The sequence below is a fragment of the Phoca vitulina genome, unplaced genomic scaffold (assembly GCF_004348235.1).
Source record: "Phoca vitulina isolate PV1807 unplaced genomic scaffold, GSC_HSeal_1.0 scaffold6, whole genome shotgun sequence".
Classification (NCBI taxonomy): Eukaryota; Metazoa; Chordata; class Mammalia; order Carnivora; family Phocidae; genus Phoca; species Phoca vitulina.
The window spans coordinates 12587253-12603520 of record NW_022589709.1 but is presented as its reverse complement, the minus strand read 5'-3'; the positions used below and the strand labels follow the sequence as shown (position 1 = coordinate 12603520).

The window sequence follows — 16268 nt, the reverse complement described above, 5'->3', positions numbered from 1 at the left end:
CTGGGGAAGCGACCCCTGGCCTGGCTGCGTGACTGGGAGGGCAGCAGCGGCTCGGAGCGCTGGAGGGGGTCCCGATGCTGTGCTAGCTAGACTTCCTGGGGGGCGTCTGAAATCAGCCACAGCTGGGCTTGAGTCTGATTCCACCACTTAGCAGCACGGGGGCAGTTACAGTCTCCTCACCTGCGAAGTGAATGCTAGGAGGAGCTCGTCCTTCTAACCTAGCCACACAATTCACTTCCACTCCCTGCTGTAGTCCCAAACGCCTCCATCTCAGGCCAGTGGCCACCAGCCTGCTCTGTCGTCTCACGCAGATGACCACCTCAGCTCCCCTGCCTGTTCTCCGCGCTGCATCCAGAGCACTGGTTTATGAAATTAAAACAGACTCCCTCTTGTTTTTAATTAAAAGAAAAAAAAAGAGAGAAAGAACCCCCCACTCTTTAATCTGTGCATCTTCTGATTCCTGCCAACCTCTTCTGTGTTCCAGCCTGGCTCACCACCGGCCCTTTGCACATGCCGGTGCCCTGGGTCCAGAATGCATTCCTCTCTCTTCACCAGATCAATGCTTACTTTCAGACCCCAGCAACTTCTGGGCCATTCTCAGTCTAGGTGACCTCTCCAGTTACGTGCTTCCATGGCTTTATACATCTTTCTAAAAAAATTTTTAAATTTTCAGTTTTTTTAAGTTATTTTTTTTCATAGCTTTATACAGCCTCTTGGCGCTTAACACCCCTGCCATTTTCAGTACTTAGTGTAATGCTTTGATTATTGTTTGTCTACTTTTGTGACCCAAGTGTCAAGAGGCGAGGACCCACGTTGATGTCTACCCACCTCCTTTATCCCCAGAACTTAGCACAGGACCTGGCACGTGACAAGCTTTCCGTAGAATGCTGCTGAATGAATGAAAGATGAGGATCAAATGAAAATGTTGCGTGCAGAGCACTTAGCACTGTTCTTGGCGTTAGTAAGCATCAGTGAATACTAGCTATTGATGATAATACTACTCTAACTTTGGGCTTGATGGAAAAAAACTTGTCCAAGTCGTAAGTGTTCTCCTTACTTGGGTTGCTCCAAGTGTGCAGGTTTGGGGGAAAATGCATCTGGAAGAAAATATAGACATACACAGATACATCCACGCCTCTCAGTGTGGCGAGAGTGTTTGCCCTCACTTCCTCCCAGCACTTCCCAGAAGTAGAACGTGGCCTCAGGGAGAAGCCTGGCTGTTCCTTGAGGGCTGGAGGGCCCCATCCATGCGTGGGTGGGTGTGAGGCTCCTCATTGCCCCTCAGCCCCAGGTCCAGACTTTCCTCTCACCTCTGTTCCATGCAGAGAGGAGGCTGCAGGTGTAAGTAGAGATCACTCTAGCATGTAGAGCAGTTTGGGGAGCGCTGAGCTGCCTCTAACAAAAGCTCCTCCCAAAGTTCGAAATACCAGCTCAGCCTGTGCATCTCGGCAGCCCCCCCCTTCCTCCGGCAGTCTCTACCTTTTCCTCACCGCAAAGCATTTCCACAGAAGACCAGTGTCCACAGGAGTTTTAGAGACTTTATTTATGTATAAACAATTTAAACACTTTGCCATAAATTATCTTTGCCTGTCCCTAGTCTTTGCTTAGCAGCAAATTAAAATTAATATAAAAACTCGATGAACAATTCATACATGTATATTACAAAAAAGTTCCTGTACCAAAGTTCTTATTAGACTTTTTTTTTTTTTTTGGATTTTTTTTTGTTTTTGTGGGTTTTTTTTTAAATTTTTTTTTTTTCTCTCTTTGTGGTGACTGTCATGTGATTGTCTCAGTTTCTGGACCAAACAAACACACTAATAATTTTAAATCTGAAACAGTGATTGTGCCTTGAGGCTTATGTATGTACAGGGTGATCTGAAGTGGTGCCCGTTAGCAAAAGAGTGTCACAATGCCACATCTCTACTGCCACTGATACCCACGAACTACGGAATCTAAACAGACTACACCCTGTAACTGCGTATTACTGTCCACAATGGAATCTTCAAAGACAAAAGAGTATGAAATTTATCTGTAGTGATTATAGCCACCATTTTGAATTAAATTTTACACTCTGCGCTCAAATAAATTAGCTCAGGCCGGACTAAGTTGGGACCTGAGAGTTAAGTGCTGAACGGTATTATTTCGCTTTGATTTTTGATGTTTCCTTTTTTTGTGTGTGTTTTTAGTTTTTTTTTTTTTCTTTAAAAAGTATTTCCAGTGCTCACTCTTTCACTTTTATCCCCCCCCTCCCCGGTCGCTACACACAAATCACCCCCAAAGTCATGTTTTAAATGCACCTGTATTTGTTTAAACGAAAACGTCTGTAGCATTTGTCCAACAAGCAGTCTGATTCGGTTTCCTCAGCTGGTCTGTGACGCCGGCCCTGTGGGATGTCTCTGCGTCGCTCACGTGTGGATGAGTGAGGTAATAGAATATGAGGCCTTCTCGTCTTCACATCTTTGTTTTTCGGTCAGTGTGTATGTTTTGCTTTTCGTTTTTTGTGTTTTTTATTTTGTTGTGTTTTTCTGTTCTTTTGTTCCTTTTAGACATTTTGAGTCTTTTTTGTTTTGTTTTGTTATTTTTCTGTGTAGACCCAGAACAAGTGGGTCATATTTTAGGGGAACTTGGAACATTTTGTGTGTTTGTTCATTCATTCATTTGTTTTGTTTTCCTCAGAATTTTCAGCCAGGCTTTAGTCTACTTCAGGTTGTGGGACTTCTCACTTGGACAGCAGCATTTGAACTCAAAAAATGTGAGCTTTCTTGCCACTTGGTATCCTGAAGCAGCCCGGCCTCAGTGCCCCTGGTAGGTCTTCATCTCCTTAGGAGAGGAGATAACAGTTACTCCCGCTGAGCCATCCAGACAAGGAATGGCAGCAGATTATTTTGTTACCTCTTTCCCATCTCATTCTGTCTTAAAAACTGGATGTTGCTGCTGCTGTCTGCAAGCTCTGGGTATTGCTCTACAGGAAGCACATAATATCCCTCGTAACCTTGCACGCGTCCCGTGCTCAGGAGCTGCTGCTTCTCACCCTCAGTCCACAGGCGGCTTCCCTCTCTCCCGTCCCTGGCTTTCTGCTGCTCCTTGGCCCAGGCGGTGCCCAGGGCCCTCTGTCTCGCCTGGTCCAGGACGCGGGCCTTCTCTTCGTCCAGGGTGTCGGGGCTGAGGCCGTAGCGGATGCTGAGCAGCAGCGTGGAGTACTGGAATTCAATGTTGGTGAACCTTCGAGTCCTGCCGTTGACCAGCAGTGTGGGCTGTGACACGGTCACGTTCACCCCACTCTCCAGCACCTTGCGGCCGATTGTGGTGCCCAGCGTGACCAGGTCGCCGTCAGCCGAGCCGATCTTCACGAAGTAGTGGGTGTCCTTGCCCTCGATGCTGTAGTGCATCTTGTCCAGGTAGTAGGCGTTGTTCAGCACGGAGGCCACCTTGCGGCTGTCCTCACTGGCGATGCTGGACACGCCGGTGGTCACTTGCCCTTCTTTGATGGCGAACATGATGCCTTTGCCGATGATGGGTGTGGTGGTGGCAAACCAGTGGCCTGCTTTCTCTCGGATGTTGGCATGGAGCTTTTTGGAGATGACCTGCCCTTCCAGAGCCATGAAGGCCTGATTATGCCTCTCTGTTGTGTGCTGGACACCTGTAATGAGCTGTGGGCAGAAGAAAACACAGAAGGCTAAGATCATGGCCTGGCAGCTCTTTGCATGGGCCAAGAAGCTCATTAAAAAAGGGTCCGCAAGGGAAATGCTTGGACTCCCTTCAAGAACTAGTCTTCTGTCTGTAATGACACGAGCTAATACAGTCCTACCTTTTGAAACTAGCCCAGGCTGGCTGGTTCCCAGTGCTCTGATGGTGTGGCCTGTCTCCTTGTAACCATGACCCTGACTAAAAAGACAGTGCAGAGGTTTGCCACCTTGCTGACATCCGTACCTAGTCCTACCCACTTACCATGTGTCTCCGTTATCGGAGAAGAGAGAGTCACTCTGCTCTCGGATGGTTTGGCAGCTGCCTTGCACACTTCAGACCCAGGAATATCCTGACTTGAAGGGCAGGGGGTTCCTTTGAGAAGCTATAAACCCTGCTGTTGTGACCTAGATGTTTTTCAAGGCCAATGCCCTGGGTATTCATTAACTTCCTTGGGTTAAGACCTTGCAACTTAAGCATGGCTAACAGCAGAGAAATCGCCAGGACCTGCCTTGTTAGAAAAGCAGAATCTCAGGTCTCACTCCGGACCTACTGAGTCAGAAGCTGCATCTTAATAGGACACGCCCTAGGTGGTCTGTGTGCATATTAATGTTTGAGAAGCACCAGACTAAGAGGTTCTGGCATCGTGGGCCGGAGGGAATATCCCCGGGCTTTGAGTCGTTTGCTTTGGATCTTTGCCCTGGTTCTGCAGAGGGACGAAATCACCATTATCTCCTTGGCCTTGAACTCTCTACTCACAAATTACAACTCATCTCAATTGGTGGTTGGGGGACAGACTGGGATAATGGAAGAGGCTGTGTTTGGGAGGTAACGGCACTTAGATAAATGAGAGAAATGATGGCTATTCATCCACTGAGTGGTCCCCACAGGGCAGAACTGAGAGAACGTTGTTCTCAATTACCCACCAGCTCCTCCTCGTCTCTCTCTAGTTACACAGTGTGGATGATTATTCAGAGCAGCTGAGACCTTTTAGACTTTTACATTGCCGGGCGCTGTCCTGTAACGGGTTGTCTGAACACCGACGCCCACCCCTCCTGTTGGACTGTGCTGGACGTCTCAGCAGCACCCAAATAGAAACTGACCACCTCTCGGTCATCGCTGCAAGACCCAAACACAAATTATGTTCTGAAAACTTAATCTGTGTACATTTGGGCTATAAAATGCTGAGGTTTTATGTCAGGCATAAAAATATTCTTTAATGGGATAGAAACTGCAAACTACTGTTATATTACGTCCCATAAAAGCCAAAAGGGTTATAATCTTATAGGCAGTGCAGATGGTAGGTTGCTGCTAGATTTCTCTGTGCTGTTGTTAATCAAGGAGTGACTCAAGGGTATATACTGAACAGATAATGATACCACAATTAAGGTAATAATTGAGGTTGGGAAGAAATATGTGCTGTGTCAGACAGGTGACAGCACTGACATTTGCTTTCCTGGGAAGTCACAATGTTTCATGCACCTTTTTATACCCAGCTCCGATGTTTGCCTCTTCTACTGACATTCCCTTGGCTCCCATGCGGTTCCGTTTGCAAAAGGGAATGAGGACATATAATGTATTATTTAAAAAAAAAAAAAAAGGGAATGAGGACAATCATTCAGATTCTTGGCAGGAACCTCCGCTTACCTGTCCATTCTCACTGGCTTGACTCTCTGACAATTCATAGGGAGGAGGCACGAAATACATTTTGGCTCTTGGGAAGCCAGGAATTATGTTGCTAAGCTGAAATCCAAACATCACAAGCCAGCTTTTCACATCTAGGGTGGAAACAAAAATAAAGATTTCTGAATAGTAATGGATGGAAAGCAGTTGAGGATCTTGGAGAGAGAAAACAAAATGGGTGGTTGGGTGTGGAGTCCAGCAAGGGAGGGAGGCGAGAGCTTGTGAGGGTCTCCTGGTCCAGACCCAGAGTCGCTTTACGTGGGTCCTGGGAAGGATGTCCTTCCAACCTTGGTCACTTGATAACCCTGTGCGGTGATTGAGGGGGCCAGTGCTGGAGTAAGATCTAGTTTCGATTCCTCTTACTGTGTGACCTTGGGTAAGTTCCTGCCCCTCTCTAAGCTTTTGGTTCCTCAGATGTGAATTGGGATAATAACTGTACCAATGTTGGGTTGTTGTGAAAGTAGGAGAAATCCTTGTCACCGTGTCTGGCACATAGATCGCTCAGTAAATAGGAACTCCTTCATTTGGCAAGTATTTAAAGGAACATTTGTTATAGGCCAGTTGATGTGTTTGGAAGCTGGAGGTACAATGATCAACTAGACGGATAAGGGATGATTATTAACACTGTGCAGACATTGGCAGGGGTGGGGGACTGCACTGAGGCTCGCTCATTATGGAGAGGGGGTTCCAAAAGTATGCGGAAGGCACAAAGTCTTCTGGCTTCTGAGACCCTTTTCCTGGATGTCCACTCTTCAAAGAGAGGCTAGAGAGCGCTCTCGTGTGTTCAGAGTAAGACTTCCCCTGCCAGGGTCATGGCTGAGTCCGTTGCTCCCCTCCTCCCTAGGCTCTTCAATCCATCCTAAGCTTCTTGTCCCTATTCCTCAACATCTTGGTCTCTTTTCTGACCTAGCACATGTCCATGCCAATCATTAGAATCATCCCTTGTATATATTCTCAGATCCTGTGTCCCTTTCTCACTTTATCACACTTGCTTAGTGAAATCACAATTTTGGTTAAATCCATGTATTTGCCCATGCCTTCTTTGTACCTGTGCAGCTGAATGTGGCTGGAGAAACAAACATAACTAACTAATGTAACGTAGTTACATAGTTACATAGTTAAGGAGAAACGTAATGTAACTAACTAACAAACTGACTGGTGTCCCTTCAAATTCCTGACCGTGAACCCCAGTTGTGCCTTCCTGCTGCCTGACATTGTTCCCTTCCTTCATTAGTCATTCTCCTAGTCTGCTGGGTGATGTTACATCTTCTTCTCTCTCCTAAAACCGTCAACATCTGCTTTCCCTTTTCCCTAGAGCAGCTGACCTTGTTTTCTATTCTGAAAAAACCCAGTGCAGCCAGAGGGGAGTTCCCCTAAACTCTCATCACATTTACTGGCCTTCCAGCATCTGTATCCATATTTCCTGCCTTCTTCTATTTACTCTAGATGAGCTGCTGAAGTCAGTCCTCCACGTGTGCAGTAGGTAGCATCTTTTCTTATGCACCCAAGCACATCCCTCCAGCAACTCTCTCTCCCCCATGGCATCAAATTACTCCATTTCTCAATGGATCAACCCTGCCAGCATACAAACATGCTACCAAATGTCCACTTTAAAAAGAAATCTCTTTCATGTCCCTTCTTCTTCCATTTGCTACCATCCATTTCTCTCACCCTCCTTGACAAAAACTTCTCAGGATCAAAATAACTCTCTGTGCTCCTTGTCTCCCATTCTCCTTTGAATCAGGCTTTGTCCCTAACTACTCCACTGAAGCAACTCTTGTCAAGGTCATGAATGACCTCCATGTTGCTAAGTCTGATGCTACTTGACAAGTTGAATGCTCCTTTCTTTTTTTCTTGGCTCTCTGGACAACACATTCACTTGTTTGTCCTTCTCCTACCTTGGTAGCCACTCCTTGTCCCTTTTTGGTTCCTCCTCATCTGCCTCCTGATCTCTTTAATGTTGGAATGCCCTAGACTCAGTCTGTGAACTTCTCCACTCTATCTACTCTCACAAACATGGTGATCTGACCTATCCTTTGGGCCCTATATACCATCTACATACTTATGCTGACTCCAAAACTTATATCTCCATCCTGGACCTCTCCTTGAACTCCAAACTACTCTATCTAATTATATTTCAAACTTTTGTCCAAAACTGGACTCCTGCTCTTCCTCTCCAAACCTGTCCCATCCATAGACTTTTCCATCCCAGATAATGGCCACTCCATCCTTCTAGCCACCATCCTTGCCCCCTTTCTTTTCCTTACTCTCCACATCTAAATCCATTGATAAATCCTTTACTTTCTTTTAAATTGAGGTAAAATTCACATAACATAAAATTCATCATTTTAACCATTTTAAAGTGCACAATTCAGTGGCTTCTAGTACATTCACAATGTTGTACAACCATCATTACTATTTAATTCTAGAACATTTTCATCACTCCAAAAACAAGCCTTACACCAATTAGCAGTCCTTCTGCATTCTCCTTTCTCCTCAGTCCCTGATAACCACCAAACTGCTTTCTATCTCTGGATTTGCCTATTCTGGACATTTCATATAAATACAATCATACAATATGTGTCCTTCTGTGTCTGGTTTCTTTCACTTATCATAATGTATTCAAGGCTCATCTATATTGTAGCACATATCAGTAGAGTTCATTTCTTTTCATGGCCAAATAATATTCCATTGTTTGGGTATACCACATTTTGTTGATCTATTCATCAGTTAATGGGTATCTGGGTTGTTTTTATTTATTTATTTATTTACTATTATGAATAATGCTGCTATGAATATTTGTGTACAGATTTTTGTTTGAAAACCTGTTTTCAGTTCTCTTGCTTCTATACATACTTAGGTGTGAAATTGCTGGGTCATATGGTTAAATCCTTTATTTTTACTTTTAAAATAGATCCAGAATCTGTGTCCACTTGTCATCACTTCACCACCTTGATCCTGGCCCATCATCCTTCACCTGGACTTCTCTTTCTCTCTTTTTAAAGATTTTATTTATTTGACAGAGGCACAGCGAGAGAGGGAACACAAGCAGGGGGAGTGGGAGAGGGAGAAGCAGGCTTCCTGCTGAGCAGGGAGCCCGATGAGGGGCTCTATCCCTGGAACCATGGCCTGAGCTGAAGGCAGACACTTAACAACTGAGCCACACAGGCGCCTCTTCACCTGGACTTTTAACTGGCTCCCTGCTTCCACCTTTCTGCCCCACATACCTTATAAGCATAGCAGCCAGAATGAGCTTTTAAACCTGGAGCAGACCATGCCATTCCTCTGCTCAGAACACCCAGGGAGCCCCCATTTTTCTCAGTGAAGAAGCCAAAGTCTTTCTACTGGTCTATAAGGACACTCACCCGTTATCTGTCTGACCTCATGTTCTCTTGCTCTCTCCCTTTATTTTTTGAACATGCCAGGCACATTCATCTTGGGGCCTTTGCACTGACAAGCTCCTCTGCCCAGAGTGTACTTCCCTAAAAGTATTTTTTGGCTCTCTCACCTCTTTCAAATCTTGTTCAAATGTTGCCTCTTGAATAAGGCAAACTCAACCACCACATTTAAAACCTGCTCCCCTTCTCCACCTCCGGCAATTCCAAGTCCCCTTATTCTGTTCATCCTCCAGCCCCTGCCCCCCAAGTAATCACATTCTAACATGCTGTATCATTTGTGTATTTATTGTTTACTGTCTGTCTCCCTCACTGAGAATGTGAGTTCCATTAAGGCAGGGAGTTAAAAATTTTGTTTTATCCACTGATGTCCTCCCAGGTCCTATGATAATGCCCGACACAAAATAGGTGCTTGATAGTATACATGGAATGAATGAATGAAAGAACACTGAATATATGTGGCAAAAGCTACCCTGAGTACTGTAACAGAGGAACTAATGGTGCCTGAGAGAACGCTTCTGGACAGGTTAAGTAAGGTATAACTACCTCCCGCCCTGGGACTGCAGCGAGGAGTTTAATGTTGACTTTGCTACTAAACACGTAGGCATAAAAGAACCTTCTGATGAGAGGGAATCTGGGATCCGCAATCCATCCATTGTCCTTGGCCACAGACTAGTTCCTTCAATAACTTGGGCTATCACTAATACGTGTAGTTACTATGGAAGAGTCATTTAAGAATACAGGTTTGCAATTGCCTTGCGTCTGCATCTAGCAGACAGGAGCCTGGCTCTAACCCAGCAATGACCATATATTTACAGAGCACCTGTTCTGTGCGAGGTAGGTGCTGCTGGCTGCTGTAGAGGATGGATCTCCCAACTCTGGATATTCATGGTCACTCATCACGATTGTTTTGCCATATCCAGGTATCACCTGTGGTAGTACTGATTACTGATTAAAAAGATAAATTTGCCTGTTCCACTTAAGTCCATTTTAAAAAATAAACTTCATGTTACTACCATAAATGGGAAAGCAGACTCACTTGATGCAAACAGAAAATAACTGTAAAATTAAAACAAAGAAAACAAAGCAATGCAATTAAATTAGAGCATGATTTTTGTTACCTGCTACTGAGGGGGTCTCAGACCTCCTCTCTTTGTTAAAAGGGGAGATTGGAAGTGTTAATGAGGTATGAAGTACATACCAGCATCAGGTGGAGACTTTCTCTTTGAGTTGGAAGAATAAAAAGAGCATTAAAGAGGCAAACTTTCCCCATCTGTGTTCCCATTTTATTTAATAACCTCATCTGTACACCATATAAAATCATCCCATCATTCATCAGGGATATGTAGGATATGTGGGGAATTCCAAGAAAGACAAGAGAGGTCTTGCCCTCCAAGACTCTCCCCATCCCTATCTTTTCACTGCTGGGATCCCTCCCTCGTACTCAGGAGGTGATGCTGAGAACCCCCTGTCTTTGAGACTGGACATTTTAATGGCTGCTTCCACGAAGGCCGATAGCGCATGTCCTCTACCTTCTTTTCTTTTCCTTAAAGTTTCTAACTTGGCTTAGTTTCTGAGTCTAAACCTATTCTGGAATGTTTATTCAAGTTGCTCATCTCCTCCATTCTGCAGAAAGCACTTCTGGCACCACACAAATACCCCTCTTCCTTTCTGAAGTAATTAGTGTTTTCTGGGGACAGGCTCCCTACACAGTCTGTAGAGAGGGAGCCTTTGGGGCAGGAGCTGACGAGGTGGCCCCTCCTAATGGCTCATTACTCTTTGCCTCTCATGTTCTTCAGGGCATGTGATGATGATGTGGCCGCCGAGCATACGCTCCATCTCCAAAAATGCTGTCAGAACAGCATCTTCGGTGTTAAGTGTAGATCTGAGAAGAGGGTTAATGTGAGAAGGACGTTGTGCCTTCCTCTTCACTTAGGGAAATTCAATTCCATAAAATCCCACTATGCTCACATGTGCCTGGAGTTTGTAAGCCCAAAGACCCGCTGGGGAGAAGGGGTGGGGAGAAAATACAAGTCATTGCAGATGATTTCTAGGATGTTTGCTTAACTCGCATTTGTCTGGGGTGTCAGGTTTGCCAAAGCAGTGCTGCTTAGACCAGAATCTGGATCCATTTCGGGGTGGATTTGGAGACCCCTCCCCATGTTCCTCAGAAAATAATGCAGAGGTGGTATCTCCACTCTTCATCTATGACCTCTGCATGTCCAAGTCCATGGCTGCTTATAAGTAACAAAATGCGTCCCTACCATTTATTAGCCTTAACACTGTGCTAGGCACCTTACACAGCAGGCCTCATTTACTTTTTACAGCCCTATGGGGTGAGCGCTATGATTACCACCATTTTGCTGAGGAAGAAACGAAGCCTCAGAAAGTTTGAGGTATCATCCAAGTGACACAGCAAATGATTAGCAAGGCTAACACTGGGGTCTTGAGATGTACTCAGGTTCTAACATCAGGATGAACGGGCCTGAATTACAGGCCAGGCTTGGGGCTGGGAATGGGTCCCCCATTTGTCTGGGACTGAGGAGTTTCCTGCGATGCCAGAGCTGGAAAAGACTGAGCCCCTGCAGGTTGTGGGGGGAGGGAGTCTGCCTCCCAGTCTGTTTTTCTACATCCTTTCCTCTAATATCTGGTTATCACAGGTGTATCAATTGTCAATATATTACCTTAAAAAATATCGGTTGGGAAGGGTGCTGCTTTGGAGGCTGTGAGTGGGAAAGGAAGCACTTCTGGCCCTCCTTCACCATCTCCTGGTGGCTACACCTCTGCTCCAACCTGGGGGCCTCTGAACTCACAGGTAGTCTATGCTGTTCTCCTTTGTGCTTGCATTCTCAGGAGGAAGCAGAACCTCCCCCAGCCTCAGCGGCTGCCTCTTGCATTCAGAAAGCTCTGTTTCCAAAACATCAATGATGTTTTTTTTGAGCACCAGTGAGAGAAGGTTCTGTTCTCTGCGTTCCTCCCGACTACATCTTAATTACTTCTGCTTAAATTGTGAGCGGCAAGTTCAACCACTCTGCTCGTCTCCTAAGTGGCAAATTAAGACTAATTTAGATGGGGTTTACAGATTAGCCAAGATTCAAACAGCAGAGAATGATTTGGTGTTCTCCGCTAGGATCCTCTCTCCAGGGGGCAGCTCATGTTGAATGGGCAGCAGGTGTGGGCTTGTGCCTGGTCTGATGCTCTGCTCTGCCTGGGTCCTTCTTTCCCAGTTTTGACTGCTCACATCAGCCCTCTGCACGTGCTTCTCTAACACTACCTTTTATTTTAGACTCTTTTTAATGGTTTCTGGATTCAGTTTTGTTGGACTTAGTTCAACTTGATTTGATTCCCATTTATTGAGTCTCTGTGAAGCGCTGGAATGAGGAAAGTCATATTACTGTTTAGAAAATTCTGATAAATTTTTTTCCCCTTTGCAGGAGAACTAGGGAGGTCACTGAGGGGGTCTGTGTGTTTGACTGCTCTGTGAATGATTTTGTTTGGACCTTTGCAGCCCTGGTGTCCATTCAGCCTACTCTGAGGGCTTTCTTTTTATTTGACTCTGGCTGACTCATCCCTAAGTTATCCAATGCCAAGCCGTGTTTTGGGAAGCACATTCTGGAGGGTGAAGGAATTCTTCTCCCAAGGCTAAGATAGGCATGGTCTGCCTTCCCATTCACGGTGTTTCCTATGTCTAGAACACTCTTCCTCTCCCTTCCTTGCTTCATAAAGGTCTCTGCTTTAAAGCTACCTCCTCAGAAAGTCCTCTGTGAGCACCCTAAATATAGGAGGTGCTTCCCATCACTCTCTGTCTAACCCCTTATCCTATTTTATCTACATAGCACTTATTGTTACCTGAAACTATGTACGTACATATGTGTGTGTACGTTTTTCTGAGAGGTCCTTTAATTTGAAAGTGCAGTGAACTGGGGGATAACAGTCATGCTAAGCCATGGAGAAGAGAGACCATGGCAGAATACCATGGCAGGGCCTCTCGATGAGGTGTGGTGGGAAGAACAGGAGGGAACTAGCTTGGTCATAGCTACTGGGCTTAAAAGGTACCAGCTGCTTCGGTTGTAGGGGGATGCTGGGTTCAACTTAAAAGGCTCTGGAACGTCAGGATGAGATATGGCATGGCCACAAGTTGATCTTTAAGGTCATCCTTCTGCAGCATGGGACATTGAGGGCAGCTCTGTGCTTGGCCAGCTGCTGCTTCCTTTCTTGAGGGTGGACAAGTGACTCTTGGTCACCTGAGGGTAGGGACCCTTTGGGTTTGATGTCTCCTTGGCTCATGGCCAAGAGCTGTGAGTTTCCTGGAGCTTGGGGGCCTTGGAGTTGGGTCCCTACTGTTGTTCCTCTACAATGCATGGACAGGTGGGATGACTCTGGCTTTCTTGCTGAAAGTTGGCCTCTGTATGCATGCATGCATCCATCCATCCTGATTTCCTTCTTTCCCTGAGAATGAGGACCTTATCTTCCTGTCCACTGCATCTCTAATACTTAGTATATGTTAGATATTATGAAAATATTCATCAAATGGGAGAGTGGATGGATAGATGGATGGAGATATGTGGGTGAGGAAATGGATATTAGTCTATGTTAGATATTATGAAAATATTTGTTGAATGGGTTAATGGGTGGATAGATGGATGGAGATATATGGATGAGATAAGTGATAGGGACCCTTATTTTACCAATTTCTCACTTATCATGAGGCAGTAGATTATTTGCCCTCCTTGGCCCCATGATCCATACCCTTCTCCAAGCTTCCTATGTTCTTTTGACTCATAGTCTTTCTTTAGCCTTGAGCTCATTTCTGCCAATCAAGATCCCCTTCAATCTTTAGGCCCAGTTTGACACGGGACCCTTCTGCACTATGTCACAATTTTCAAACTTGAAGTCATCCACACACAGATATATACACAACCCCCTTTGAGAGAAGGGTGTTTGTCTTGTTCATCATTTCTATCCTCAGAATCTAGCATAATGCCACTCTATAAATGCTTATTGAATAAATAACTGAACAGACACCTATATGGTAGCACAAACCTAATTCTGCTCTGCATTATCATTGACTGTTTATATCTTGCCAGCCTGCTTGTGAGGTCAGGAACTGGGGCTCAGTCATCTCATATCTATGCTAACTCAATGCTTCATTTGTAATGATAACGGTAATAGCACGAGCAGATACTCTTTTGTGAGCATCCACTGTCTAAGTGCTAGGCACTAAACTTTATCTGTATAAGTTCATTACTTCTCACGATCACTTTGTGGGATGGTTTTATTAGTACCTTTTCACAGAGAAGGAAGCTACACCTCAGAGAGTTTAGAAACCTAGTCCAAAGTCTTTGGCTTATAAGTAGAAGAGAGAATCTGACACCAGAGTCCCATTATTTCCCCCTTCATAAGGCTGCATTCCTGTCTTGGGGTAGGAAGTGCTCTTATAAAAGTTATTTCAACTAAATGGGCTTAGAACATCTTCAAACAGATCTGAAGACTGCTCTGTACTGCTGTCACTCGACTGTTCTAGATACTGTACAGAGCAGAATTTATAGGTCTCCAGGATTCCCCTATCATCAGAAGTAAGACCTTCTTTCGAAGTTCCCGACAGTCTACCAGGACAACCACCCCACAGGGAGCCACTGCCCAACTGAGATGGTAGAGTCCTCACCTGTCACGTAGTTCTTCAAATCCAGCTCATTGCTGAGAGGATTGTTGCTCTTGAACATATACAGGTTAAAGGGGGCTGGCTCTTTGCCCACATTTTTCCACATGGTGTAGTCTGGAGAGGTCCATCGTCCTGCCAGCACATCATAATCACGCTGAGTGAAGTGGACCAGCTTAGTCAGGGGATCATAGAGTCCACCATGGAAGCCAATAACCATCTGGAAGTCAGGGTTGGAGTCATAATAAATCTCCCCATAGGCTGTGTACTGCAGTTGTTTGATCATGAGACCGTTGATGCTGAACACAGCCAGAGGAGTGCCTGTGTTATCTGAGGCAACATAGTACTCCTCCCCACTGCTGCTCTCCATGGCAAAGAGGTGACCTTGGAGGTCATAGTAGAGTGAGGTTATCTCTGAGTTGGAATGATTATAGACATGGGTGATGCGGGTCGGGTTGTGGAGGTCAGAGTAGAAATATTGCAGGTGGTGGCCCAGGTTGGTCTTGTAGGAAGCCCGCCGCCCCACACCATCGTAGCGGTACTGGACACTCCACCCACTGGCCTTATTGTAGGCTCTTGTTAGGAGGCCCTTGGAGTTATACTCAAAGATGTCAGCCCCTCGCTGGCACAGATAGCCATCATCGTCAATTTTGTACTGCACATCTCCGAGTCTGGTTATCCGATCCCGGAGATCATAGCGCAAGGGCATAAGGCGTACACTATTTCCTGGGTTCAGCAAGTGGAGGTTCCCATTGAGGTCATAGCTGTAGCGCCAGGTTGGGCGGTCATTGACAGCCACACTCTGGAGCTGCCCATCCCCATCATAGTCATAGGTGTACTTAGTGGTGTTAGCATAAGGCCCCAGTTTTAGCTCCCTCTTAATCACCCTTCCCATACTGTCATATTGCACTGTCATCCAGTACATGAGGGACCGAAACATCTCATACTGGACTTCCTTGATCCTCCCGTGGGTGTCAAAGTGTTTGCTGAGGGTCATTACAGCAGTGGTGATGATCTGGTTTATATCATAATAGATGACTCCGAACTTGCCAAAATGCTCCACCTTGCCAGAAATCTCATCATAGCGGTAGAGATCAACAGGAAGGGGAGTCTCACTTATGACGGGCTTGATGCTTGCAATCCGGAAGCTGTTGTCATGATAGGTGTAGTCGAACCTGGCATTGACCATGCCTTCCTCAGAGAACCTGTAGATCTGCTTGTCCACCAGTGGGCCAATCTTCCGGTACCTGATTGTGCAGGAGAAACCCCCACTTTGGAGACTGACCATTTTTAAAACGCCGGTGGTCTCATCATATCCGAAAGTGACAGCAGTACTGTCATAGACTATCTCTGATAACTTGGAGAGTTTCCCATACTTGTAGAATACCTGGCGCCCGGTGCCCAAAAAGGATGTCTTGAGGATGCGGCCATCATCACTGTAGTCAAAAATGACTGAAGCATTGCTTTCAGGGGGATTATAAATGTTGCGGATGTAGCCAATGGAGGTATGGGTGGACATGCTGTGCCGGGCAACACTGGGCATGGTGACGGCGTGGAGACGGTCGGAGGAGTCATACTCAAATATGTACTGACGCTGACTCTGAAGCAGGAGGACCATAGACTGGAGGAAGGAAAAGGGTGAAGGAACGCATGAGTTGGCTCTTTAAGACCAAGCACTCAAATGGACAGAATCTACTCCATTTCCCAAAATGGTGATTCAAAAGCCATGAAGGATGGGGAAGTTTAGACCAGAGATTATGAGTAGATTGATTTCACGGACATGCTAATTCTTATGGATTATGGTGGCTACCTGGACCAGTGCTTCCTGAACTTTACTGTGCATGTGA

At 45.6% G+C, this 16268-nt stretch overlaps 1 protein-coding gene across 15 annotated transcripts in view; it reads right to left on the bottom strand.

Annotated features, from left to right (window-relative positions):
• Positions 1-1520: 1520 nt before the first annotated feature.
• Positions 1521-16268, bottom strand: part of TENM2 (teneurin transmembrane protein 2) — a 1203413-nt gene continuing 1188665 nt past the window's right edge. For all 15 annotated transcript variants that reach the window (XM_032403433.1, XM_032403432.1, XM_032403428.1 and 12 more), the window contains 3 exons: positions 14428-16042; positions 5332-5462; positions 1521-3650 (listed from right to left, as the gene is read on the bottom strand). In XM_032403433.1, the coding sequence (XP_032259324.1) occupies positions 2889-3650; positions 5332-5462; positions 14428-16042 (2508 nt within the window). In that variant the 3' untranslated portion in view covers positions 1521-2888. The remainder of the gene's footprint in view (positions 3651-5331; positions 5463-14427; positions 16043-16268) is intronic.